At 40.4% G+C, this 25,842-nt stretch overlaps 1 protein-coding gene across 4 annotated transcripts in view; it reads left to right on the forward strand.

Moving 5' to 3' along the window:
* The window catches only part of ASPH (aspartate beta-hydroxylase), a 224,800-nt gene that overhangs the window by 195,547 nt on the left and 3,411 nt on the right, over positions 1 to 25,842 (forward strand). For all 4 annotated transcript variants that reach the window (XM_045560957.1, XM_045560959.1, XM_045560960.1 and 1 more), the window contains 2 exons: positions 14,205 to 14,296; positions 14,669 to 14,802. In XM_045560957.1, the coding sequence (XP_045416913.1) occupies positions 14,205 to 14,296; positions 14,669 to 14,802 (226 nt within the window). The remainder of the gene's footprint in view (positions 1 to 14,204; positions 14,297 to 14,668; positions 14,803 to 25,842) is intronic.

Here is a 25,842-nt window from a genome sequence, read left to right on the forward strand (position 1 = left end):
CAAAAAAGACTACCCCAAGGCATTTAATAATCAAGCTCCCAAAGGACATGGGTAAAGAAAAGGTCCTAAGGGAAGCAAGAAAAAAGAAAAAAATCAATAACATAAAGGAGCTGCAATACATCTGGCAGTAGACTTCTCGGTGGAAACTTTGCAGACCAGGAGAGGAGAGTGGCATGACATATTCAAAGTGCTGAAGGAAAAAAACCTTAACCCTGGAATATTATATCCTGCAAAAGTATCCTTCAAACACAAAGGAGAAATAAAGACTTTCCTAGAAAAAAAAAGCTGAAACATTTCATCGACACCAGACCTGCCCTACAAGGAATGCTAAAAGGAATTCTTTAATCTGAAAGAAAAGGACGTTAATGGACAATAAGAAATCATCTGAAGGTATACAACTCACTGCTAACAGTAAGTACACAAATACAGAATACTCTATTGTAATTCTGGTATATAAACCACTTATATCTGGAGGAGGAAGACTAAAGCACAAACTTGTCAAAAATAACTTTTTGAGAGATAGTATAAAAAGATATGGATGGAAACAATAAAAAATTCAAAAGCAAGGGGGAAGGTATTAAAGGATAGAATTTCTGTTATATTTCTATTTGCTTGTTTATTTGTTTGTAAGCAGAATTGTCACATATTTAAAATAATTGGTTATAAAATGTTTTTTGCAAGCTTCATGGTAACCTCAAATCAAAAGACCTACAACAATTTGTTCTTTTTGCTTAAGATTGCTTTTGCTATACGGGGTCTTCTGTGGCTCCATATGAAGCGTAGAATTATTTTTTCTAGATTGGCAAAAAACGATGTTGGCATTTTAATAGGAATTGCATTGAATCTGTAGATCACGTTGGGTAATACACACATTTTAACAATGTTGATTCTGCCAATCCATGAGCATAGTATGGTTTTCCACCTGTTTACGTCCTCTGCTATTCCCTTCCTCAATGTTTTGTAATTCTCCCTGTAGAAGTCTTTCACCTCCTTAGTTAAAAATATTCCTTGGTATTTTATTTTCTTTGTTGCTGTTGTGAAGGGTATTGAGTCTTTGATTCAGTTCTCATTTCACTGTTGTTGGCATATAGGAATGCTACTGTTTTGTGTACACTGATTTTGTAACCTGAGACTTTGCTGAATTTGTTTATCGAATTGGGAGGCATCAGTTTACCAGACTTCAACCTATACCATAAGGCTATAGTAACTAAAATAACATGATACTGGCACAAGAACAGACATAGACCAATGGAACAGAACTGGGAACCCAGATATAAAACCATCCTCATATAGCCATCTAATCTTTGACAAAGCAGACAAAAACATACACTGGGGAAAACAATCCTTATTCAATAAATGGTGCTGGGAAAACTGGATAGCCACATGTAGAAGACTGAAACAGGATCCACACCTCTCACTTCTCATGAAAATCAGCTCACGGTGGATAACAGACTAAATCCTAAGGCATGGAACTATAAGAATTCTAGAAAAACTGCTGGAAAAACTCTTGTAGACATCGGCCTAGGGAAAGAATTCATGAAGAAGATCCCAAAGGCAATCACAGCAACAATAAAAATAAATAAATAAATGGGACCTGATTAAATTCAAAAGCTTCTGCACAGCCAAAGAAACTATCATGAGAGTAAACAGACAACCTACAGAATGGGAAAAAATTTTTGCATTCTACACATCTGATAAAGGACTGATAACTAAAATCTATTTAGAACTCAGGAAAATCAACAAGAAAAAATCAAACAACCCTATCAAAAAGTGGGCAAAGGACATAAATAGAAATTTTTCAAAAGAAGACAGAAGAATGGCCAACAAACATATGAAAAAATGCTCAACATCTCTAATCATTAGGGAAATGCAAATCAAAACCACAATGAGATATCACTTAACTCCAGTGAGAATGACCTTTACCAAAAAGTCCCATAACAATAAATGTTGGTGTGGATGTGGAGAGATAGGAACACTCATACACTGCTGGTGGGACTGCAAACTAGTACAACCTCTGTGGAAAGCAATATGGAAATACCTTAAACAGATACAAGTAGACCTACCATTTGATCCAGAAATCCCAAAGACATTCTATAGAAAAGACATCTGCACCCGAATGTTTATAGCAGCACAATTCATAACTGCAAAGATGTGGAAACACCTCAAGTGCCCATCAATACATGAGTGGATTAATAAAATGTAGTATATGTATACCATGGAGTATTACTCAGGTATAAGAAATAATGGGGATATAGAATCTCTTATGTTCTCCTGGATAGAGTTGGAACTCATTCTACTAAATGAAGTATCCCAAGAATGGAAAAATAAGCACCACATGTACTCACCATCAAATTGGTTTCACTGATCTTCACCTAAGAGCACATTTAGGAATAACATTAATCACATGTCGGGCAGATGTGGAGGGGGAGGGGATGGGTGTATACATACATAATGAGTGCGATATGCACTGTCTGGGGGATGGACACGCTTGAAGCTCTGACTCGGGGTGGGGGGACAAGGGCAATATGCGTAACCTAAACTTATGTACCCCCATAATATGCTGAAACAATAATAAAAAAAAAAGAAAAAAAAAACTATAGTGAGATATCACTTAACTCTGGTGAGAATGGCTTTTATCAAAAAGTCCTAAAACAATAAATGTTGGCATGGATGCAGAGAGATAAGAACACTCATACAGTGCTGGTGGGACTGCAAACTAGTACACCTTCCATGGAAAGTAATATGGAGATACTTCAAGGAGCTACAAGTAGAACTACCATTTCATCCAGCAGTCCCATTACTGGGCATCTACCCAAAGGAAAAAAAAGACATTTTATAAAAAAGATATCTACACTTGAATGTTTATAGCAGCACAATTCACAATTGCAAAGATGTGGAAACAACCCAAGTGTTCATCAATCCATGAGTGGATTAATGAAATGTGATATATGTATACCATGGAGTTCTACTCAGCCACAAAAAATAATGGTGATCTGGCACCTCTTGTATTATCCTGGATAGAGCTGGAGCCCATTCTCCTAAGTAAAGTATCACAAGAATGGAAAAACAAGCACTACATGTACCCAACATCAAATTGGTATTAATTAATCAACACTTATGTGTACATATAATAGTAACATTCATTGGGTGTTGGGAAGGTGGGAGGAGCGAGGAGGGGATAGGTATATTCACACCTAAGGGCTGCAGTGTGCACCGTCTGGGGGATGGACACACATGAAGCTCTGACTCGGGCGGGGCAAAGGCAATATATGTAACCTAAATATTTGTACCCCTGTAATATGCTAAAATTTAAAAAAACCTACAACAGTTGCACAAAAAAATACAAAGAAAGAAATTAAAACACACTACTGGAGAAAAGCATTTTTAACAAAGGAAGACAGAAAGGAGGCAAAGAAGAAAGAGAGGACCACAAAACAACGAGAAATCAAATAACAACATGGCAGTAGTAAGTCCTTACCTGTCAATAATAAGACTGAATGTGAATGGAGTAAACTCTCCAATCAAAAAACACAGAGTGGATGAATGGATAAAAAAACAAGTGCCAACTATATGTTGTCTGCAAGAAACCTACTTTACTTGTAAAGACACACAATAGAGTGAAAATAAAGGAATGGAAAAAGATATTCTATGCAAATGGAAACCAAAATATTTGATAGGTAGGAGTAGCTATACTTCTATTATATAAACTAGATTTCAAGACAAACTGTAAAAAAGAGTCAAGGAAGATAATTAAATAAGGATAAAGGGATCAATTCAGCAAGACGACATAACAATTCTAAATATATATGTCCCCAACACTGGAGCACCCAAATATATAAAGCAGATATTATCAGAGCTAAAAAGAGGGGTGTAGAAACCAATGCAATAGTTGTTGGCAACCTCAACACTCCACTTTCAACATTGGATAGTTTATCCAGAGAGAAAATCAACAAAGAAGCATTGCTCTTAATCTGCACTTAATAGATATTTATGGAACATTTCATCCAACAGCTACAGAATTCATGTTCTTCTCCTGAGTTCATGCATTATACTCAAGGATAGACCATATGTTAGGCCACAAAACAAGTCTTACAAAATTAAAAAAAAAATGAAATTACACCAAGTATTTTCTCTCACCACAATGGAATAAAACTAGAAATCAATAACAAAAGGAACATTGGCAAATACACAAATACATGCAAATTAAACAATATGCTCCTGAATGACCAGTGGGTCAATGAAGAGATTAATAAGGAAGTTAAAAGAAATTTTTTGAAACAAATGAAAATGAAAACAATATCAAAACCTATGGGATACAGTAAAACCAGTAATAAGAGAAAATTTTGTAGCAATAAGTGCCTACATCAAAAAAGTAGAAAAGCATCAAATAAATAGCCCAATGTTATATTTCAAAGAACTAGAAGAACAAGAGCAAACCAAACCCAAAAGTAGTAGATGTAAAGAAATAATAAAGATCAGAGCAGAAATAAATGAATTTAAACAAAAAAAATACAAAAGATCAATAAAATGAAAAATTGTTTTTTTGAAAAGATAAACAAAATTGACACATCTTTAGACAAACTAAGAAAAAAAAGAAAATCCAAATAAATAAATTCAGAGATGAAAAAGGAGACATTACAACTGATTCTGCAGAAATCCAGAGGATCATTAGGGACTACTATGAGTGACTATATGCCAATAAATTGGAAAATCTAGATGAAATGGGTAAATTCCTAGATGTATGCAATTTACCAAGATTGAACCATGAAGAATTCCAAAACCTGAATCAATCAATAACAAGTAATGAGATAGAAGCAGTAATAAAACATCTCCCAACAAAGAAGAACCCAAGACCCAATGGCTTCCTTGCTGAATTCTACCAAGCATTCAAAGAAGAACTAATACGAATCCTACGTAAACTATTCCAAAAAATCAAGGAGAAGGGAATACTCCCAAACTCATTCTACAAGGCCTGTGTCACCCTGATACCAAAACCAGGCAAAGATACAGCAAAAAAAGAAAACTGTAGGCCAATATTTCTGATAAACATAGATGCAAAAATTCTCAAGAAAATACAAGCAAACCCAATTGAAAAACACATTAAAAAGATTATTCATCATGATCAAGTGAGATTCATCCCAGGGATAGAAGGATGGTTCATCATATGCAAATCAGTCAATGTAATACATCATATCAACAGAACCAAGGACAAAAACCATATGATCATTTCAATTGATGGTGAAAAAGCATTCACTGAAATTTAACATCCCTCATGTTAAACACAATAAAAAAAAATACTGGGTATAGAAGGAACTAACCTCAACACCATAGAAGCCATATATGACAAACCCACAGCTAGTATCTTATTGAATGGGGAAAAACTGAAAGCCTTTCCTCTAAGATCTGGGACAAGACAAGGATGCCTATTTTCACCATTGTTATTTAACACAGTACCTGGAAGTTCTAGCCAGAGCAATCAGACAAGAGAAAAAAATAAGGTCATCCAAATGGAAAGGAGGAAGTCAAATTATCCTTTTTTGCAGATGATATGATCTTGTATCTAGAGAAACCTAAAGACTCCGCAAAAAAAAAAAAAAAAAATACTATCAGAATTGATAAACAAATTTAGTAAAGTTGCAGAATACAAAATCAAAATGAAAAAGAATCAGTAGCATTTCTATATGCCATCAGAAAACAATATGAAAAAGAAATCCCATTTTCAGTAGCTACAAATAAAATAAAATACCTAGGAATAAACTTAACCAAAAAAGTGAAATATCTCTATAATGAAAACTATAAAACACTGATGAAAGAATCGAAGAGGACATACAAAAAAATGAAAAGATAGTCCATGCTCATGGATTAGAATAGTCATTATTGTTAAAATGTCTATACTGCCCAACGCAATCTACAGATTCAATGCAATTCCTATCAAAATATCAATGATATTCTTTGCAGAAATAGAAAAAATAATCCTAAAATTTACATGGAGCCACAAAAGACCCAGAATAGCCAAAGCCATCCTGAATAAAATGAACAAAACTGAAAGAATCATATTACCTGACTTCAAATTATACTAGAGAGCTATAGTAACCAAAACAGCACGGTACTGGCATAAAAACAGACACATAGACCAATGGAACAGAATAGAGAAGCCACAGATAAATCCACACGTCTATAGCGAACTTATCTTTAACAAAGCTAAAAAAATGTACAGTGTACAGGGTGGGGAACCTGTGGCCTTGAGGCCACATGTGGTCTTCTGGATCCCTGAATGTAGCCTTTTGACTGAATCCAATTTTATAGAACAAATCCTGTTATTAAAAGGAATGCAGCAGAGAAAGATGAAGCTTTTCTTGACTCCCTTGGTGCTTAAAAAAGAACAATCTTGAAATCAGAAGGCCACAGGTTCCCCACCCAATCAAATCAAAATGGATTAAAGACTTAAATCTAAGACCAGAAACTACTAAAAGAAAATATTGGGGAATGCTTCAGGACATTGGTCTGGGCAAGGAGTTCTTAAGTAATACCCCCAAAGCATAGTTGGACACATGGTGTTACATCAAGCTAAAAAGCTTCTGCACAGCACAGGAAACAATCAACAAAGCAAAGAGACAGCCCATGGAATGTGAGAAAGCATTTGCAAACTACCCATCTGACAAAGGATTAATAACTAGGCTATATAAGGAGCTACAGCAACTCAATAGGAAAAAAATCAAATAATCTGATTGAAAAATAGGCAGAGGATCTGAATACACATTTCTCAAAAGAAGACATACACATGACCAACAGGTATGTGAAAAAATGCTCAACATCATTAGTCATCAGAGAAATTCAAATCAAAACTACAATGAGATACCACCTCACCCCAGTTAAAATGGCTTTTGTCAAAAACACAGGCAATAACAAATGTTGGCAAGGATGTGGAGAAAGGGAAAGCCTCGTACACTGTTGGTGGGAATGTGAAAGTGCAACCACTGTGGAGAAGTATAGCGATTCCTCAAAAACCAATAATAGAACTATTGAAGGACCTAGCAATCCCACTACCAAGTATATATCCAAAGGAGGGGAATTCAGTACCTCAAAAAGATATCTACACTCCCATGTTTATTGCAGCACTATTCACAGTAGCCAAGATTTAGAATCAACCTAAATGTCCATCAATGGATGAATGGATAAACAAATCATGGTACATGTACGCAATGGAATACTACACAGCCACAGAAAAGAATGAAATCTTGCCATTTGCAAAAACATGGATGGAACTGGAGAACATTATGTGAAGTGAAATAAGCCAAGCACAGAAAGACAAATCTCAGATGTTCTCACTCATATGTGGGAGCTGAATATTGAAAACAATTGATCTCATGGAGACAGAGAGTAGAGTGATGGTTACCAGAAGCTGAAGAAGGTAGTGGGGAGGAGGAGGGATAAAGTGGGGATGGTTAATGGGTGCAAAAATATAGTTAGATAGTTACATAGAATGAACAATACTTGACAGCACAACAAAGTGACTATAATCAGCAGTAAGTTAGGGTATCCTTTAAAATAACTTAAAGAGTGGAACTGGAATGTTTCTAACACAAAGAGATGATAAATGCCTGAGGTGATGGGGAGGAAAAAAAAGATTTTTTTTAAAGGAACTGTACAATCTGTATGTGGGTAACATGCTGATTTATTTTTGGCATGTCACTATAATGAGTCAATTCCATTGACATTTAAGTGTTCACCTGATACTTTGGTTCCGTTAACATCCTTATGCTTCACAGAAGCTACCAGGCCTCTTGGAGCAATGCTTCAGAATAGCACGTATCCTAGAGATAGTTTCCAGAAATTGGTCCCTCCAAAAAAGAAAAAACAATGTTCTTTGATAAAATCGAAATATGTGAAGTATTTTAGGGCATATAAAAGTATTAAGAAAGAAAATATATAATAGAGAAATAATTTGGTTGGAGGTAACATTTTGACATTTAAGTTTTCATATAGGTGGATTATACCTGATTTTCCATTAACTACTCAGTAATTTCTTATGTTTTTTCTTTCTTAGTATCTTTGTTAAGTTGTTCGGAATTCCCATTGAATGGAATGTGCATGTTGTTTTTTTTCTTTTTCAAGTGTGACAGAGTTCTGTTGTTTAGAAAACTCATAATATTAGTTCTCATATATAATATGATTATGTTTTCTAATTCCTGCTTTTATATTTTTTCTTCCTCCTTTCATTCTTTTTGTTGCTTATTTTATTGTTCTTTTAAATATTTTGAGTAGAACACCTTAGTAAATTTATTTTCACTCTTCTTTGTTAATAAAAATGTTTAAGGCTATGGACTAACCTCTAGATACAACTTTAGATGCATTCCATAAGCTATAATGTATGATATTTTTACTTGAGTTATTATCAAATAAAGACTGCATTTCTGTCCTGATTTGTATTTTGAACCAAAATAATTTAGATGTGTGTGTGTATGTGTGTGTATGAGATGAGCATGTGTTTTCCAATCTATACAGTTGCTTCAACTTTTAAAATTAATTTCTAGTTTTGTTTTATTGTCATAAAAGAATATAACATATATAGTTTCTCTTTGGGGAAGATTCATTAAGGTTCTCTGTGGCCTTTGGTTTGTGGTTCCAGGAAATCCAGTAATTATTTTCTGTAAACAAATTTATAGCATAAAGAATACTTTTGGGCTGGGCATGGTGGCTCACGCCTGTAATCCTAGCCCTCTGGGAGGCCGAGGTGGGTGGATCGCTCGAGGTCAGGAGTTCAAGACCAGCCTGAGCAAGACCCCGTCTTTACTAAAAATAGAAATAAAAATTATCTGGACAACTAAAAATATATATAGAAAAAATTAGCCGGGCATGGTGGCGCATGCCTGTAGTCCCAGCTACTTGGGAGGCTGAGGCAGAAGGATCGCTTAAGCCCAGGAGTTTGAGGTTGCTGTGAGCTAGGCTGACGCCACGGCACTCACTCTAGCCTGGGCAACAGAGTGAGACTCTGTCTCAAAAAAAAAAAAAAAAAAAGAATAATTTTGAAGGCAAGCACAGTCATAGCCTACTTGGAAGCAGGATGGAATCCCGGAAGGCAAATGCCATGTCAGGTGCTGTGGCTCAGAAATAGAGGAGAGGGAATCCAGGAATGGAAGGGGCAGGGTAGGGGAGAACCTGGCAGGGTGAAGGGCAGGCAGCAGGCCAGTTTGCCTGGCAGCACTGAGAGCTCAAATTCAGACAGAGAAGCTGTGAACATCTAGCTTAGTGAAGACTTAAAGGTTGTCTAAGTCTAGTGAGCAAAGTGTGCTGCTGGGTAGTTGAAGACCTGAAGCTGTGGCTGAAAGTTTTGTTTCTATCCAAATGGGAAGTGAAATCATGGTAGGTCTCTGCCATGCACGCAGTCGTGTCCCCACAAAAAATCCTATGTTGAAGCCCTAACCCCCAGTGTGACAGTATTTGAGATAAGGCCGTTAAAGAGGTAGTTAAGATGAAATGAGGTCATAAGGGCAGGTCCCTGATTCAATAGGACTGATGTCCTTATAAGAAGAGAAGGAGACACTAGGGATATGCATGCAGAGAGAAGGACACATGAGGACACAGCAAGAAGGTGGCCTTCTGCAAGACAGGAAGAGAGGACTGAGGAGATACGAAACCTGCCAACACCTTAATCTTGCACTTACAGCCTTCACAGCTGTGAGAAAATAAATTTCTGTTGTTTAAGACACCCAGTCTGTGGTGTTTTGTTACGGCAGCCCAAGCAAACTGATACCGTCTCCAAGTAGTTAATAAGTACTGAGCTGTGCTCCTTTTTAAAGGATCAGCTTTTTGGAGTTGAGGGGAGAAAAAAGAATAATCAGCAAATATAAATAATGATTTTTTTTTCTCCACAAATGTGTTTTTAAATTGCTATGTGAACACATTATGGGACATCTGTTTTGTTCACATTTTCATAATTGTCACCAGCAATGATTAAACTATGCCACACATGTGCAGTCCTTTTTTCTTCTAGAGCCTGTGCCATGGAAAATGGTGCTAACCAATCCCAGTAGCCTTTCAGAATGAGCTGAAGCAGGACCACCAAATCCTCCTCCATGTAGCCTTGTTGGCAGCCACTATCAATTGATCAGAGTTGTCGTGCAAGGTGGAACCTGTTGTCACCCCAGCAGTAGAGCCTTGAAACTTAAGAAAGATACAACCCAGAGCCCCAGCCCCATGAGTATCCCTCATAATGTATATTCACATGTAAGTGATAAATTCAAATGATTTTTCACTTTTTCTTTAGCAGATAGATCTCTTTCCCAGGCCATTTCCCAAAGAAACAAAGTTTACTACTTCTTCAGAGTTACTTTAAACTTGATGAGAAATAATAAAAACAACAAAGCCACGCTGAGTCGTAGATGCTGGGCATTCCTCCTCACGTTGCATTAACTGGTATTGCTCCTGCACAGTTGCCCTCTAATCCACGATGCAACAAAATGAGAAATTATACTTCAAAGCATAGGCTTTGGAAACCATCAATTCTAATTTAGAGTCCCGGATCCTGCTTGTTAGCTGTGTGATGTGGGCATGTTCCTGAATCTCTGAGCCTCAAATTCCTCATCTGAAAAATAGCAATGGAAATAGTGCCTCAAGTATGGGATTGGTACTAGGATCAATGAGCACTAGACAACAGTCTGACACACAGTTATCCAATATGTGATAGTGATACCATTAATACATTTTTACTACATAAGAAGAGCACATCATGTAATAATGACAGTAATGGAGGGGTGGTCCCGGTCCTGGTTAAGAGCACGAATTCTGGGTCTAGTCTGGCTGGGTTGGAATTCCCGCTGCGCCATTTACTATGTGACACCTCTGTGCCTCAGTTGCCCTTCCATAAAATACAGAACTAATAGTGCCTCCCTTACTGGGTGCTGTGGACATCAGATGCGTTACTCTCAGCCTGCAGAGCAGTTCCTGGCCCATGGCGAGCACCACAGAACTGTTGTTGCTTTCCTTGGACCCACATGATCGTGTCCGAGTAGTTAAAACTACCAGTGGCAATCTGTGAATGTCAACTGTCTACTGCACAGCTTTTCCCCTACAGAAGATCTGTGTTTATGGGCTAGAAAAAAATGTGTGTGTGTAAAGGGCTAGAAGTTCTCGGTCATCTAGTCCTGACCAAGTGAAAATCTTAGTGATGCAATCTCTTCAGTTACCCGTTCATTACCTGTCACTCAGGTAAGGCACACCCTTTCTCCAAGTGGCACATCTCAGCCGTCACCACTGTGCTTGTGGCAAGTCCTCAAGCCACTGGGCTTCACGCAACTGCTGCCTGAACAGCACAGAACCCAGAATCGGGGCCTCCTGCCAAGCAGTCCCCAGACCCTGTGCATGGGAAGGCATGGAAAGCCAGCATTTAAAAATGCTTTATGATGGCCCATGTGTATGTTTGTGTAATCTTCATCCAAAATGATATTTATCGTTCAATTCATTTGGGGTACTCCATTAATAATGAAAATTAGTGACTAACATTGTACTCAATTAAGAGGTGAAAAGATTACTTAGAAAAAGCTGTTTTCTCAAATGCCAAGCTCCATTTGATTGAGGCAAATACTTTCAAGTTGCATTTTTTGTAATTCATTTTATTCTCAGTATATGATTATCTTAGGACATGACTAACATTAATTAAAAAAAATTAAATTCAGTTTTAGATGGAGCAGTCCCTTTTAGGAATCTTGAGTAAGGAAATACAATGTTTCTGCCTTTTAAAAAATCTATTGTTGCATTCCCCCATGAGAGCAAATGATGCCGTATCCATTCTGAGCACATCCTTCCTAGTAAACAGTGGCTTTATAGAGTGTGAAGAAATCTGCGTAGTCCACGATGCTGAACACATCCCAGAATCTGTGTTCCTGATATGGTCACGCACAGAAAACATCCTCTCTCAGAGAGCTCCTCCCCCTCTTTATGTTAAATCTTATTCTTTTTTTTTTTTTTGAGACAGAGTCTCGCTCTGTTGCCCGGCTACAGTGAGTGCCGTGGCGTCAGCCTAGCTCACAGCAACCTCAGACTCCTGGGCTTAAGCGATCCTCCTGCCTCAGCCTCTCAAGTAGCTGGGACTACAGGCATGCACCACCATGCCCGGCTAATTTTTTCTATATATATTTTTAGTTGGCCAGATAATTTCTTTCTATTTTTAGTAGAGACAGGGTCTCACTCTTGCTCAGACTGGTTTGGAACTCCTGACCCCGAGAGATCCACCCACCTCGGCCTCCCAGAGTGCTAGGATTACAGGCGTGAGCCACCTGGCCCGGCCTAAATCTTATTCTTTATAAATTTATAAAGGATGACCTGAACATTGAAAAAGATATTACATTCCAATTAAAAATAATATTTTGGTAACTCTTTAATATAGTCCTGGAGATGCAGTTTAGGTTAGAAATATAAGCTATTTTCCTTCCTTAGGCTGTATTAGTTTCCTGTGGCTGCTGTAACAAATTACCACAATTTAGCAACTTCAGAAACAAGCACATTTATTATCTTACAGTTCCAGAGGTCAGAAGTCTGCAGGGGTCTTACTTTTATCTGAAGATAAAAGTGTCTTCAGGGATACGTTTCTTCTGCAGGCCCAGCTTCCAGGGGCTGCCCACCTTCCTTGGCTGGTGGCCCCTTCCATCTCCACAGCCAGCAATGGCCCATCGGGTCTTTCTTATTCTGTATCACTCAGACACTAACCCCTCTGCCTCCCTCTCCCACATTTAAGGATGCTGTGATTACATTGGGCCCACCCAATTAATCCTGGATAATCTCCTTATTTTAAGGTCAGCTGATTAGAAATCTCAATGTTATCTGCAACCTTAATTCCCCCTTGCATGAAAGGTAACATATTCACAGGTTCCTGGGATTCAGGTGTGAACATCTTTGGGAGGGGGCCATTATTCTGCCTGCCACAGGGGGAAAAATTAATACAATTGACCTTTGAACCATATAGATTTGAAATATATTGAAATATATTTATATTTCAATAAATATATAGGAAATTTTTTTGGAGATTTGTAACTATGGGAAAAAACTTACAGATGAACCTTGTAGCCTAGAATATCAAAAAATTAAGAAAAAGATATGAATCCATAAAATATATGTAGATACTATTTTATTATTTACTACCATAAAATATCCACAAATCTATTATAAAAAGTTAAAATTTATGAAAACATACACAGACTATACATGATGCCATTTGCAGTCAAAAGAAATGTAAACAAGGATAAAGCTGCAGTATTAAATTGTAACTGCATAAAAATAATTGTAGCACCTACTGTACTTCTGTAATAATTTCATAGCCACCTCCTGTTGCTATTGCAATGAGCTCAAATGTTACGCTTATCTACTTAAAACTCCCTGTGACGCTAATCATCTGTACGTGAGCAGTTCATCTCTCCTGTAAACTGCATATCACAGTAAAAAGTGATCTCTCATGGTTCCTGCATATTTTTCTTTGTGTTTAATAGAGTACCATAAATTTTTAGTAACACCATGGGACTCATATGAAGTGCCACTAGTGATGCTGGAAGTGCTCACAAGAAACAGAGAAAAGTCATGACATTACAGAAGGAAGCTGAATTGCTGAATGTGTCCCGTAGGTAGAGGTCTGCAGCTACAGTTGCCCACATTTCAGACAGATGGCCCATCTTGTAAACAGGTGACATAAACTTACGGTATCAATAAATACAGTACAGCACTGTAAATGTCTTTTCTCTTAAGATTTTCTCAATGACATTTTCATTTTCCTAGCTTACTTTATTGTAAGAATACAGTAGATAATACATATAACATATAAAATATGTGTTAATCAACTGTTTATGTTATCAGTAAGGCTTCTGGTCAACAGTAGGCTATCAGTAGTTCAGTTTTGGGGGAGTCAAAAGTTATATACCAATTTCAACTGCACAAGGGTGGGCAATCCTAACCCCCACGTCGTTCAAAGGTCAACTGTATTTAGCATGTGCCTGGTCCATGAGACACCCTTAGTCAAATAGTGCAGCACTGAGTGGAGAACTGGGATACCCTGTCAGTCACCATCTATGGGAAGAAGACCCTTGGTCTTGTGTTCACTCAGCCTGCTCAATCCTACACTGAAGATGACTATGTAGATCGCATACGGTCCAAAAAGGGTGAGTTAAAGCTTTCCTGTGGTTTGTTTCTGACAATTATTTTGTCATTTATTGTTCTAGGAAGAAAAAATGAAAATGCGTGTAAAGGAGCTCCTAAAACCTGTACTCTACTGGAAAAGTTCCCCGAGACTACAGGATGCAGAAGAGGACAGGTACCGAGAGTCCCAGTGCTGGGGAGAACACAGTGACTTGTTAGGAGTAAGGACGAGCTGACCTTTTCAAAGAAATGCTTATTTCATTGGGCCGGATGAATGCCTCTTTATTCACTCCCTTTTTAATAAACCATAATTTTATGTAGTTGACGTCAGAATGGAGGGTGGAAAACGTTCAGTGTTTATCACTTTGAGGAAAATGTCGAGTGTTTATTTTTAGTTCCTTCACAAAGAAATAAAATGTGAGTATAAATTTGGAGTCTTACAAAGGCTCTAACCCAAACTGACAGTTATTTTGTACTGCCACTTTAATTTAGCAATTCCTCCACATTTCGATGAACGGCTGAACAGAGTGTTGTGTTTTCTACGCAGATCAAATATTCCATCATGCATCCCGGAACTCATGTGTGGCCTCACACGGGGCCCACAAACTGCAGGCTCCGAATGCACCTGGGCTTGGTGATCCCCAAGGAAGGCTGCAGGATCCGATGTGCCAACGAGACCAAGTATGTTCCTCCATCCTCTTGCTTGTCCGTCACCTCTGAGGATGCGTGTTCATTACAATGAAGCTATGTTCAGTTGGATGAGTTCTCTTCCTCTGTAGCTGAAGTGGACTGGAGCAGGGTGATATTAATCCACACTCTTTAGTCTATATCCCTTCTTTGTTCTTAGTCTGGAGATATTGCCAGTGCTAGGGCTGCCCTCCTCTCCCCAGAGCCCTCATCTGGTTGAGGAGCCTTCTTGGTTCTCTCTGTAGGTAGACAGATTTGCATTCAGAGTCAGCCAGCATGTATTGAGCCCTACACGTTAGGCATCGTGCTTGTTGCTTTACAATTTGCATTATTTATAAATACAAGAAGTCCCTCTTCCTGAGAAAAACACCCCATGATATTGATGTTTTGCTCTAGAGGAGACAGCATGGTGCAGCGGAAGCGGCTGCCTTTTTCAAATCCCAGCTCTGCCGGCTAATCCTGTGTAACCTCAGCCAGTTACTTAATCCCTTTGAGCCTCAGCCTCCTTGCTTAGGAAACTGGCAGTGCTAATACCTACTTTGCAGGGTTGTAGTACGGATTAAATGGAATAATGCCTCCAGGCCACTTAGTCCATGTTCTAGCATCAGCAGGAACGTGCTGAATGTGAGAGCTCCCCCTCCCGCCCCTGCCTTTTCCTTTCCTCACAACAGGTTTATTCATGACCTTGTGAACAAGCTACACTTGCTCTGGCTTCTGTACCTGTAACACTGGTACTCCCTTCCCCTGGAACGCCTGTCTTTTCACCTATCCAAGATAAACCTATTACTGAGATCCAACTTAGTTTCATAAAAATGGAACTTTTCTTCTGACTCCTTAGAATATGTGTAATGTATACCCTCAATAATCCTGTTCCTATTTTCTGTTGCCTTTTATTCAGTAATGTATTTTAGCCTTAGCTCCACACTGAGCTGTGTGTAAACTCCTAAAGATCAGAAACCAAACTGTTGCCTTCTTCCGCATTTCTCATTGCCCTTAGCAGAGGTCTGAGTGGAGGCTGAGTGTTCGGGGGTCTGTAGAGTAGTTCATCTGGGTCTTGGCAGATACCTGCCCTCGTCACAGCGCAGCAGCACGTGGTGCTGTGGGAAATTCAGAGATGGGTCAGATGTGGCCTTCCCCTCCCAGGCATGACTAGTCAGGAAGATAATACAAGATGCCACGTGAGTCATCAGAGAGGCACAGGTAAAAATGCTACAGATGGATTGGTGAGGAGGGATCTTGCTTGCAGTTGAGGTTTGGGAATCTTGACAGTGGCAGTTTTTAAAGACAAGAATGATTGGGACATTGAAAGCTGGAGAAGCACATTCTGGAACAGCATCTCTTAAAGGCACAGAGGCCAAAAATTACAGGCCACGTACGAGGAATATGGAATGAGTCAGCAACAACAGTGTAGGGTACGTAAAGAATAAGGTGGGAAAGTGAAAGTATTTTGGAAGCTGAATCACAGAAGCCTTTGAATACCAAACTAGTGGGATCAGACCTCTGTTAGGAAGTTATTGTGGAAGCCGTGGTGAATGCTGTGGGGGAAATGGGCTGAGATCAGCCCACCAAAAAGATAAGAAGAGCTGGAATTGGGATGCTGGAAAGAAACGGAGAATACAGAGCAGGGGCAAGAGGAACTGTGAAGGTGACTCGGGTGAACCTTGAGCGTGTGGTACAAGGGGCAGGAGTCCAAGGTGATGCTGCAATTTCAGTCTTTGGTCATTAGAAGGATGGTGATGCTTTAGCAAATGTTGGGAATTGGGGAGGCGTGGGCAAGTTCAAGGAAAGGAAAGTGAATTCAGTGCTTGTAAATGTTTTGTTTAATTGCTGTTGGACACAGTCATAGAAATATCCAGGAGGCGGCTAGAAATAGAGGTCTGGCATGGGGTGGGGGGAGAAGTGACGTCTAGAGATAAAGATTTGAGAGTCAGGCTTAGCAAGAGCTTCTAGAGGAAGCTTGGGAGACAGTTGAGAAATGAAGAGATTCCTTGGAAACATCTACATTTAGAAGGCGAAGGAGAAAGGAGAACCAAGGAGGAGAGGGGGCAGGAAAGGGCAGAGTTGGGTGGACCAGGAGGAGGAGTCAGGGATGGCTGGACAGGTGGAACTTTCTCCCGAGGTGGGACACATCTTGTCAAACCGTTGGGCACTCAGTTTGGACCTGCAGAGTCTCTCTATCAAAGGGAAGAGGGGCAGGGACGTGGTGGGGGGCCCAGGGAGTTCAGAGAGGACATGGGAGAATGCAAGAGGAGACAGAGAGGGACAAGGCCAGCTCCTCGGGGCTGAACTGAGAGCGTGAGGCATGGAAGACGCAGGAAAGCATGAGGCCTCCTTCCTGAGTGCTGCTCAGGGCTTTAGGACTGACTCGAGCATCCACTTGCTCACTCGCCCTCTTGCCCTCCTCCCGCCTTCCTTTCTCGTTCCCCTGTCCTCTGTTCTGCTTGTAGATGCTTGGGGCAAAACCACTAGATAAAAATCCACTTGGGCACAGGCGGGAGAGGGAAAGGTATGGAATTAATCCTAGTCTTCGGTGGCCTGAGGCAGAAAGAGCAAGTCCAGGTTGGAAGAAGGGGTGTGGCATCAGGAAGAGGAGCAGGTGGATGGTGCCAGAGGCCTAAGAAGAAGAAATTGGGGAAGGGGCTCAAAATGCGTGCTGGGCGTGGTGGCATGCACCTGCAGTCCCAGCCACTCTGGAGGCTGACGCGGGAGGGTCACTTGAGCCCAGAAGTTCAAGGCTGTGGTGTGCCACGATGGTGCCTGTGAATAGTCACTACACTCCAGCCTGGGCAATGAACATAGCAAGGGCCCATCTCTAAAAAACAAACAAAGCAAAGTGCAGGGCTGGTGCTGGGAGACCTGCCTCAGGAGCACATCTGTGGGTGCATTTTTCACCCCAGACTCCCAGCACATGCCTTGTGACCACGCCTGACGAACAAACAACTGCTGACCCCTCCCCTGAAGTGTAAAAGACAATTAAGTTAACCGTCTTCACCTACCCGTGGCAGAGAAGGGCTAGAAGCCCCATTGTGCAGCTCACTCTGAGGGTGACCTTGAATAAAAACATTAACTTGGCAGCCCCTGAGTTTCTGCTGAGCTAAAATACAATGTTCTTCGCGTAACAGTAAGGAGCTGCTGATAACAATAATTTGCAGACGGTGTATTTTGCAAATTCACAGTGATTATTAAAAAGTGCTTGCCACCCACCTGCCTGTTACTGGGCCAGGAGACTGAAAGGCTTCCCGTCCTCTCCTCCCTGAAGAGCCAGGGAGTGCCGGGGCCCTTCGTCGTCGTGAATGCCATCAGCAGTCCTGCTCTGCGTCCTCTGACTGTTCTCGCCTTCTGTCACATTACAGTCTCATCCTTAATAATTCTTGACTCAAGGGTGGTCGAGTCAGGCTTAGGACTTCATTACAAAAACAGAGATACGGGTCAGTGAAAATAAAGTGCTGTGTAATGCTTCTAGTGAAAATAGCTAGGTATCCGAATAGGAGACAGCTTATAAACTCTGGGCACAGAAAGAGTGTGACATGAAATCTGGACGCCCCATGCTGTGGCTGTGGAAGTACTATTAGCACGGGAAGAGAAACACACATACCAGGAAATCAGGTTTCCTTGTGCTCAGCAACAGGAGGCAATTTTTCAGAGCGTCTCAGCTTCCAAAAGAGTAGGTTACCTGTAGCATTTATGCATGGTAGTTCTCAGGTATTAATAATCAGATTGCTGTTTCCCCAGAGCTGCCAGATTCCTGCCAGAGTGTGTGCTGGTTAAGTATTCTATTGCTGCGGAACATGGCACAGTGCCCTGGCAGTGATGAGCTGCCAGGTATGCAGCCTGTGTCACTATAAATAAATGATCATCTCAAATTAATAAATGCCTTCCGGTCACAAAACTCATATATACTCCTTGCACGTAATTTGTATAAAACAGAGAAGCACAATTAAAAAGTATTATTTTTGATCCCAATAACCAGAGGTCTTGCCCAGATGCTTCCCAATGCTTTTATATGTGTATTAATGATGATGATGGTGGTGACTATAGTAATAACGTTACAAAAATACAATGTGCCAAACACAGTGCTAAGCACTGTACATACATGAACTCATTAATCCTCACAACAATCCTATGTAATTAGCATTATTAAAACCCCTATTTTACACCCGAGGAAACTGAGGTATGAAGATGATAAACAACGTGCCCAGAGCGGGTATTTGCGTTAGCGTCCTGGGGCTGCCATAACAAATCGCCACAAACTGAGTGACTTAAAACAACGGAGAATTATTCTCTCATGGTTTGGGTGGCCAAAGCCTAAAATCGAGGTGTTGGTAGGTTGGTTCGTTCTGGAGGCTGTGAGGGAAAATCTGTGCCTCTGTCCCAGCTCCTGGAGACTGCTGGCAACCCTCGGTGTCCCTAGGTTCGTAGACACTTCCCTCCAACCTCTGCCTCTGTGTTCACATCACTTTCTACCTGTGTGTCTTCTCTTTTATAAGGACGCTTACCATTGGATTTGGGGCTTATCCTAATCTAGCGTGATCTCATCTCAAGATCCTTAACTTAATTACGTCTGCAAAGATCTTTTCTCCAAGCCAGGTTCCATTCACAAGTTCCTAGTGGATATATCTTTTTTGTGGGGTGGGCTGGGGGGTGGGGGGGAAGGGGGCGACTCTGTTCAGCCCACCCCAATATTAGAACCAGGGTTCAGTCCTAGGCATTCTGGCTTGAAAGCTTGTGCTCCTAGCGTTGCTTGGGCTTTTTGGATTTTGTTGTTGTTTACAAAATTAGGATCATGCTATACTTATAAGGTAATCATTTTCAATGCTGATTTTTGTTTCCAGACAACTTGGTAGCAAGTAGAGAAAGCAGCTGAGGAGTCTCCATTTCTGGGCCTTTTGTTTGTATCACCCCAGGCAGGCCATGCTTTATGGTTTGTAAGATGAGCTCGTTAGCAATTTTGATCCAGAGCTGAAGAAACTTGTGTCAGTGCATAAGCACGCCCCCTGCAAGTGGGAATGAATTGTTATCGTCATGGAGTGGCTAAGTCGTGTGAGCTTTGGATGATTCCAGAGAGGAAATCATTCTTCCGATTCTTCAGAAGGGCCTTCCGAAACATGCTGGTACCGTGCTAAGAGAATGAACAGTGACCTTGAAGCTTTCCTGCAGACTCAGCGTGATTGCCTGTAAATCCCCAGCCTGAAATGTTGAACAAGACTGATAGGTCGTCAGGAAAAGTACACATTGGCATTAGTGTCCCTTAGCAGTAGACTGAAGAAATGAATTGTCAATCAGTCATTTAATCCCTCTCTATGTTGCTGTAGCAATAATGGCCTTTCTCCACATACCTCAAGTATTTTATAACATATATTTTCATTAATCTCTCAAGGTTCCAATTAGGAAGACTGTGTGAAAGTCATGCTAAAATATTCATAGTGAGAGAGACTTAATCTTTTAATCTACCATGAGTTGTTCATAGGCAATATTTGTTTTGTTTTGTTTTGTTTTCCTAAGGTGTCCAAGAAGATTAAGTAAGTCTTAAAATTTTTGAATCACATTATGGAAGCTATGAATTACTGATTCATTTAGAACCAAATATTTCACCCCTTCTTCTATTTTTTATTTTTTTCTTTTTTTTTCTTTTTTTTTTTTTCTGGCTACTTTTCCTGAAACTGTAGATCTTCTGCTCCACAATATTAACCCACCTTCCATCTGCATTGTGATGTGACCTTATCCACAGGTCACCACTAAAAGCCTGCACATCTGGGACTAGAGAACAAAAAGGGCATTTTTTCACTAGAAGGGACTTTTCCTGAAGGTTTGTTTGTTATTGAACAGTAACATTTTGTCCTCTTTTTTCATTTTAGCAATTTGGTGAATCAAACACATCAGTAAAGTGTCTTGACCCCTGTCCTGTCTGACATGGGTGTGTTTATAGCTCTTCATATACACAGATGCATAGAATGTGCAGACATACATTCCTACACCTTCACAGGGAATGGCAGTTCCCACACTGAGAATAGGTTGTGTTCCAAGCACTTGAATTGATTGTTGGGGAGCTGGGATCCATTTTTCTATGGCAATAGTCAATGATGGGGAGGCTCCTAGGGCGGCCTGCAGAAGCTTTTTAACTAATGATCTCTATTGACAGGGCTCTAGAACCAGTGACTACTTATTACTATGGAAAAAATGCATCCTGAGTCTTTACTTCAGATTTTAACATTCTGTGTCTTCATAAAAGCAGATTAATAGCACTGAAGTCACATGACCTGGGTTCAAATCCTGGCTTTCCCTCTTACCAAGTACTTTAGACATACGTACTAAGTAACTTTAGACAGTTTGCATAACCTCACTGAGCCTCCGTTTCCTCGTCTGTAAAATGGAAAGGATAAAAGTATGTCTTTGTGTGTTTTTGAGTATTAAAGTAATTCATATAAATTCACTCAGAGCTGTATTTACAAAGTGCTATATGGAAAATGCACTCAGTATATTTGAGCGTTTATTATCTCCTTGTCTGATTGCTGCAGAAATGGGACTTCTGTCCTTTATGTTCCAGGGAGTGAGACCAAGCACTCTTTCAGCATTGGAGGTAGTTCTTGCAGCCTAGAGGGTGGGGGCTTTAAGGACTTAGGAAAAAGGGTGAAATAGGAACTTGAAGGTGTGGGGGGCCAGAGCAGGTAAAGGATGGCACAGAGGGGGCTGTGAGTTGATAGGCCTGGGCTGGAAGGGACCCTGGAAGGCAAGCAGGACAACAGTGCAGCAGATAGCTGCCCCCACTCACGTCTCTCCTTATCGCCCCCAGGCCCCCACCCTGGAGCTACAGATACCGGTGGGGCGGGGGTGACGTCCCATCTGTATAGCCCTGTGAGTGTTCCTCTCCCTCTTTCCCTTCTTTTTCTTCCTTCTTCAGCATCCTCATCTGTATTCCAGATCCCTCTACTGCTGGTGACCCAGGGCCAGGAGGAGAAAGTCAGACGCTGTCTGTGTGCACTGGGACGGGGGAGGGAGGACAATGCATTTCACTTACAGCATGTGCCACGCCAGGGTTTCCAATGCAGTCAGAACTGGGGAATTTCAATAGACAGAAGGAATAGAGCTGTGTTCAGTGTCCGTATTCCTGAGCTCTCTACCCCTCTCCTGCATTCCACTCAGCCTGTTTCAGTGCCTTGCAGGCTGCCTCACCATAGTGTCTGCAGGCGCTAAGAATGTCCCTAGGACTGTGATCTTGAGCCAAAGCGTTGGGCTATAATGAAATGTGCCTAGTGGCTTTCTGCTTCTACCACTGAATCCCAGTATCACTACAGACATCTGAGCTTGTTTCCATGGGATTCTTTTGCGTGAAAATGACAACCATGTCCTTTGCCTACCTCAGAACATTTTAGCAAAGATGGCTGAGATAGTATCTATAAAATTTTTAGGTGGAAGACTCTATAAGCACCTAGAATCATTATTTAGCCTTATTAATACTGATGATAATTCTATGGCAAAATTATAGTTATTAATTGTGTGCTGCTGCCATTATATCATTATCGTCAATTATAAGAATTTGAGAAATTGAGAGATTATGTAATATTGCTTTATCTTGTGACCAGATATTCTTGTATCTTTGGGCAAACCAAGGAGAGGTTTTCTTCTCTTAGTGGTAAGAAATTCTAACAGGAAGCCCAAGTGCCCGTTGGGGACGGACAGCAGCCACCGTCCCCCCCATGCCCCCATCCTGCTCCTCTGGGTCCTGGGAGAAGGTCTGTGCAGCACCTCCCAGGGGACCCCTTTCAAAGGCCACTCTGCAGATGTTTTCTCCAGAGAACTGTTTCTGTGTCATAATTGGAGTGTAACTTAATCATATTGATGGAGCTTTGCTCACAAAACAAGTGGCCTGAAAACGATTTCTTTGCATTCTAATGAGAGTCCTTGGTTTTCATTCAAAAGAGATCTAAAGACCTTTGACATCTTTACGCTCTGTCTCTTTTTGTAGTATAACACTCATCCTTTCCCAGGCAGGAGAGAGATCTCCAGCTAAACCCCGAGTCACTTCATTCTGGCCGTGGCTTGGATGAGGTTTTATTGTTCTTCCCTTTTCCCCTTTGAGATTAAGGGTGAATGCACTTTTAGTCATTCTGTCTCTGATAACTAATTGAAAGGCACCATTTTTTAAGTATTCAGAAAGAATCTACATTAAAGAATCTACATTAATTAATTGAGTACTTTGCTATTTTCTGAGAAAATGTATGAAAGAAAATGGAAGGGCAAATAAGAAATCCAACAGGCTACACTTACCCATAGAGTTTTATGATCCTAAAAAAAAAACAAAAAGAAGAAGAAGCCACTTAGCAATCCTTTGGAATACCTCCCAGATTTCTTGTTTAAGAAACTGATTAATTAAGAGTTTACACTAATTCATATTTGACTTAATATATCTGAACAGCCACAGGCCTGTGGTTCTTAAATTCTACTCTTACATGCACTCGTGTTCCCTGAGTGACTAGTGTGTTCCAATGCTAATAACTTTTCCCAATTCACAGGGAATTTAAATTAATGAATGAATGCTTGAGGCTTTTCTCCCATAAAATGTTCCTAAATATTTGGCTTTGTTATACCTGTCAGAATCTAGTGAAAAATGTCATTTTGTGTGCAGCCTAGAATTTGCTGTTTAGTTATTTTAATTACTTCCAGTATTTTAAGTAGCTTCTAGATTCCCTGACACCCAAAAAACTTTGAGAATCACTTGTCATGACTGTACAAAGTGTATTTCACAGGTTCTCTCGGGGTTTTTGATATCTCATCCCTCCTTGGAAGTTTTCAGTTTTCTCAAATGAAGGCCGATTTCATAAGGAATGATGCCAAGGTGATTTTTGGTAACATACCACTTCCCAAAATTTCACCTGTCTTTATCTTTTTCCTGTTTTCCCTATATTTTCCTTCATTCTCTGTTTTATAGTCTCTATCGTTAATTGAATATCCACTATGTGCCAGCCATCTGCTAATCCCCACATCAGCTATGCCAGTGAAGATACAAACAAAGTAAGCTAAGTAACTCACCCCGCAAGTATTAAACACCAGGGACAAGAGGCCTCCTTTCAAAGACCGTGACTTTCCCATCGAGCCAGACTGCTTCTCTCCTGCTTTCTCCTCCCCCACATGCTCTCCCCTGCCTTGCCCTTTTTTCCTGTTATTTAATTGTGGTGAGATACATACAACATAAAATTTCCCATCTCGTGTATTTTTGAGTGTACCGTTTAGTGGCAATAAGTACATTCATATTGTACAACCATCACCATCATCCATCTTCAGAACTCTTTCATCTGGTAAAATTGAAACTGTGAACCCATTGAACGGTAACTCCCCCTTCACCTCCTCCCCCCGGCCCCTGGCAACGACTCTTCTCCTTCTGTCTCTATGAATCTGACTACTCCGGGGACCTCATGTGAGTGAAATCATACAGTATTTGTCTTTTTGTCTGGCTTTTTTCACTTGGCATAGTGTCCTCAGGGTTCATCCAGGTTGTAGCATGTGTCAGAATTTCCTTCCTGTTTAAGGCTGAATAATATTCCGTTGTGTGTATATGCCACATTTTGTTCATTCACATATCTGTTGATGTACACTGGGTTGCTTCCCCTTTTGGCTGCTGTGCACCTGGTGTCCTGCCCTTCATTTTAAATGCACTTCCCCCTCCTCCTCCTCCTCCTCCCTATATCATAGGCTTTCACCTGTTGACCGACATCGCTTAATCCTACTGACAACGCTAAGACCTAGAAAATGACAGCCTAACTGTATAGGCTGTGGATCATCACTTCATTCCTTTCTCTTGTCAGGGTTTTATTTTTTTCTTTTCTTGGCTTTGCCTTTCTTTTCAAGTTGGGTTTTGCATGGTAATGAATGTTTCTGTCAGTTGCTCGTGAGTCCATGTATTTCAGTCCTCTGCTCTCCGTGGGTGGAACTCCAGTGGAACTCTTTAAACCTTCAGAGGAGTTGTATCAAAGAGCCCGGCAATACATGTGTGTTGAATGCAAGGCATTAGGTTGGGGGTCTGAGAACAGCCCACAAGGTGGGGGCCGGGGGGGTGGCAGGAGTGGATATTTGGTTTCCAACTTTAGTGAACATTTAACTTGCAAATATTCATTACCTTATCAGTTAGTTTAAATACCTTGGAAATTTTATGGCCCAATTTATTCAATATGTCAGTATTTCCCACTGGGATGATTTTGCACACACACCCTCCCCCACCCCCCACGTGGCGATGACCAGAGACACTTCTGGAGGGTGCTGCTGCTGTCTGCTGGGTGGAGCCCAGGGATGCCGCTGGACACCTCGCAGTGCACAGAGCAGCCCCACAACGGAGAGTGACCCAGCCCAGATGTCAGTCGTGCCGAGGTGGAGAAGCCCTACTCAACTTACGTTGATTAATCATCTAGTACAGAACATAAAAAGACACCAATAATTTTCCCAAGGAAAACATCTATATGATAATATGGTAACTTGAAATCAAGCTAGCATTTCCCTTGCTATAATTGTAATTATTTGCTAATCCAGGATATAAAATTTCAAATGATTAAGTGGAATTTTAATATCTAAAGAAAATTTCCTAGTAAAAATTTTATTTTAAAAATATGACATTTAATATATTGGTAATTAATATCTTTGAAGAAGAAGAAATCATTGGCATGGCTCATAAACCTTCTTTGGATTTGAAAAGCCTCCTGTAACTGCCTCCTGCCTATTTCTCTCTTGATTGTTTTGTTTAGCCTAATACTATATTTAGATCTTCGTCTCTATACAAATCTCTTATGAGGGGGTGCTGGAGGCTCTAAAGGGTGTTTTGCAGCATTGATTTAAAATATTCCGTGGGTAACCCACTTGCATAGCAGATGACACTAAAAATATAAACAAAATTCATTCCCAATCTGCCGATTTTCGTCATCTAGAATACTAGCTAGGAAACATCTAATTTAGTTATTCACTTTCTGGTCACTGGGTTTAAGTAAAGATCCTTTATTCCATAAAATAGGACTTGAACAAACGGAATGAGCTGAAAAAACAATGTTTGGG

The sequence above is a fragment of the Lemur catta genome, chromosome 9 (assembly GCF_020740605.2).
Source record: "Lemur catta isolate mLemCat1 chromosome 9, mLemCat1.pri, whole genome shotgun sequence".
NCBI classification, from domain to species: Eukaryota; Metazoa; Chordata; class Mammalia; order Primates; family Lemuridae; genus Lemur; species Lemur catta.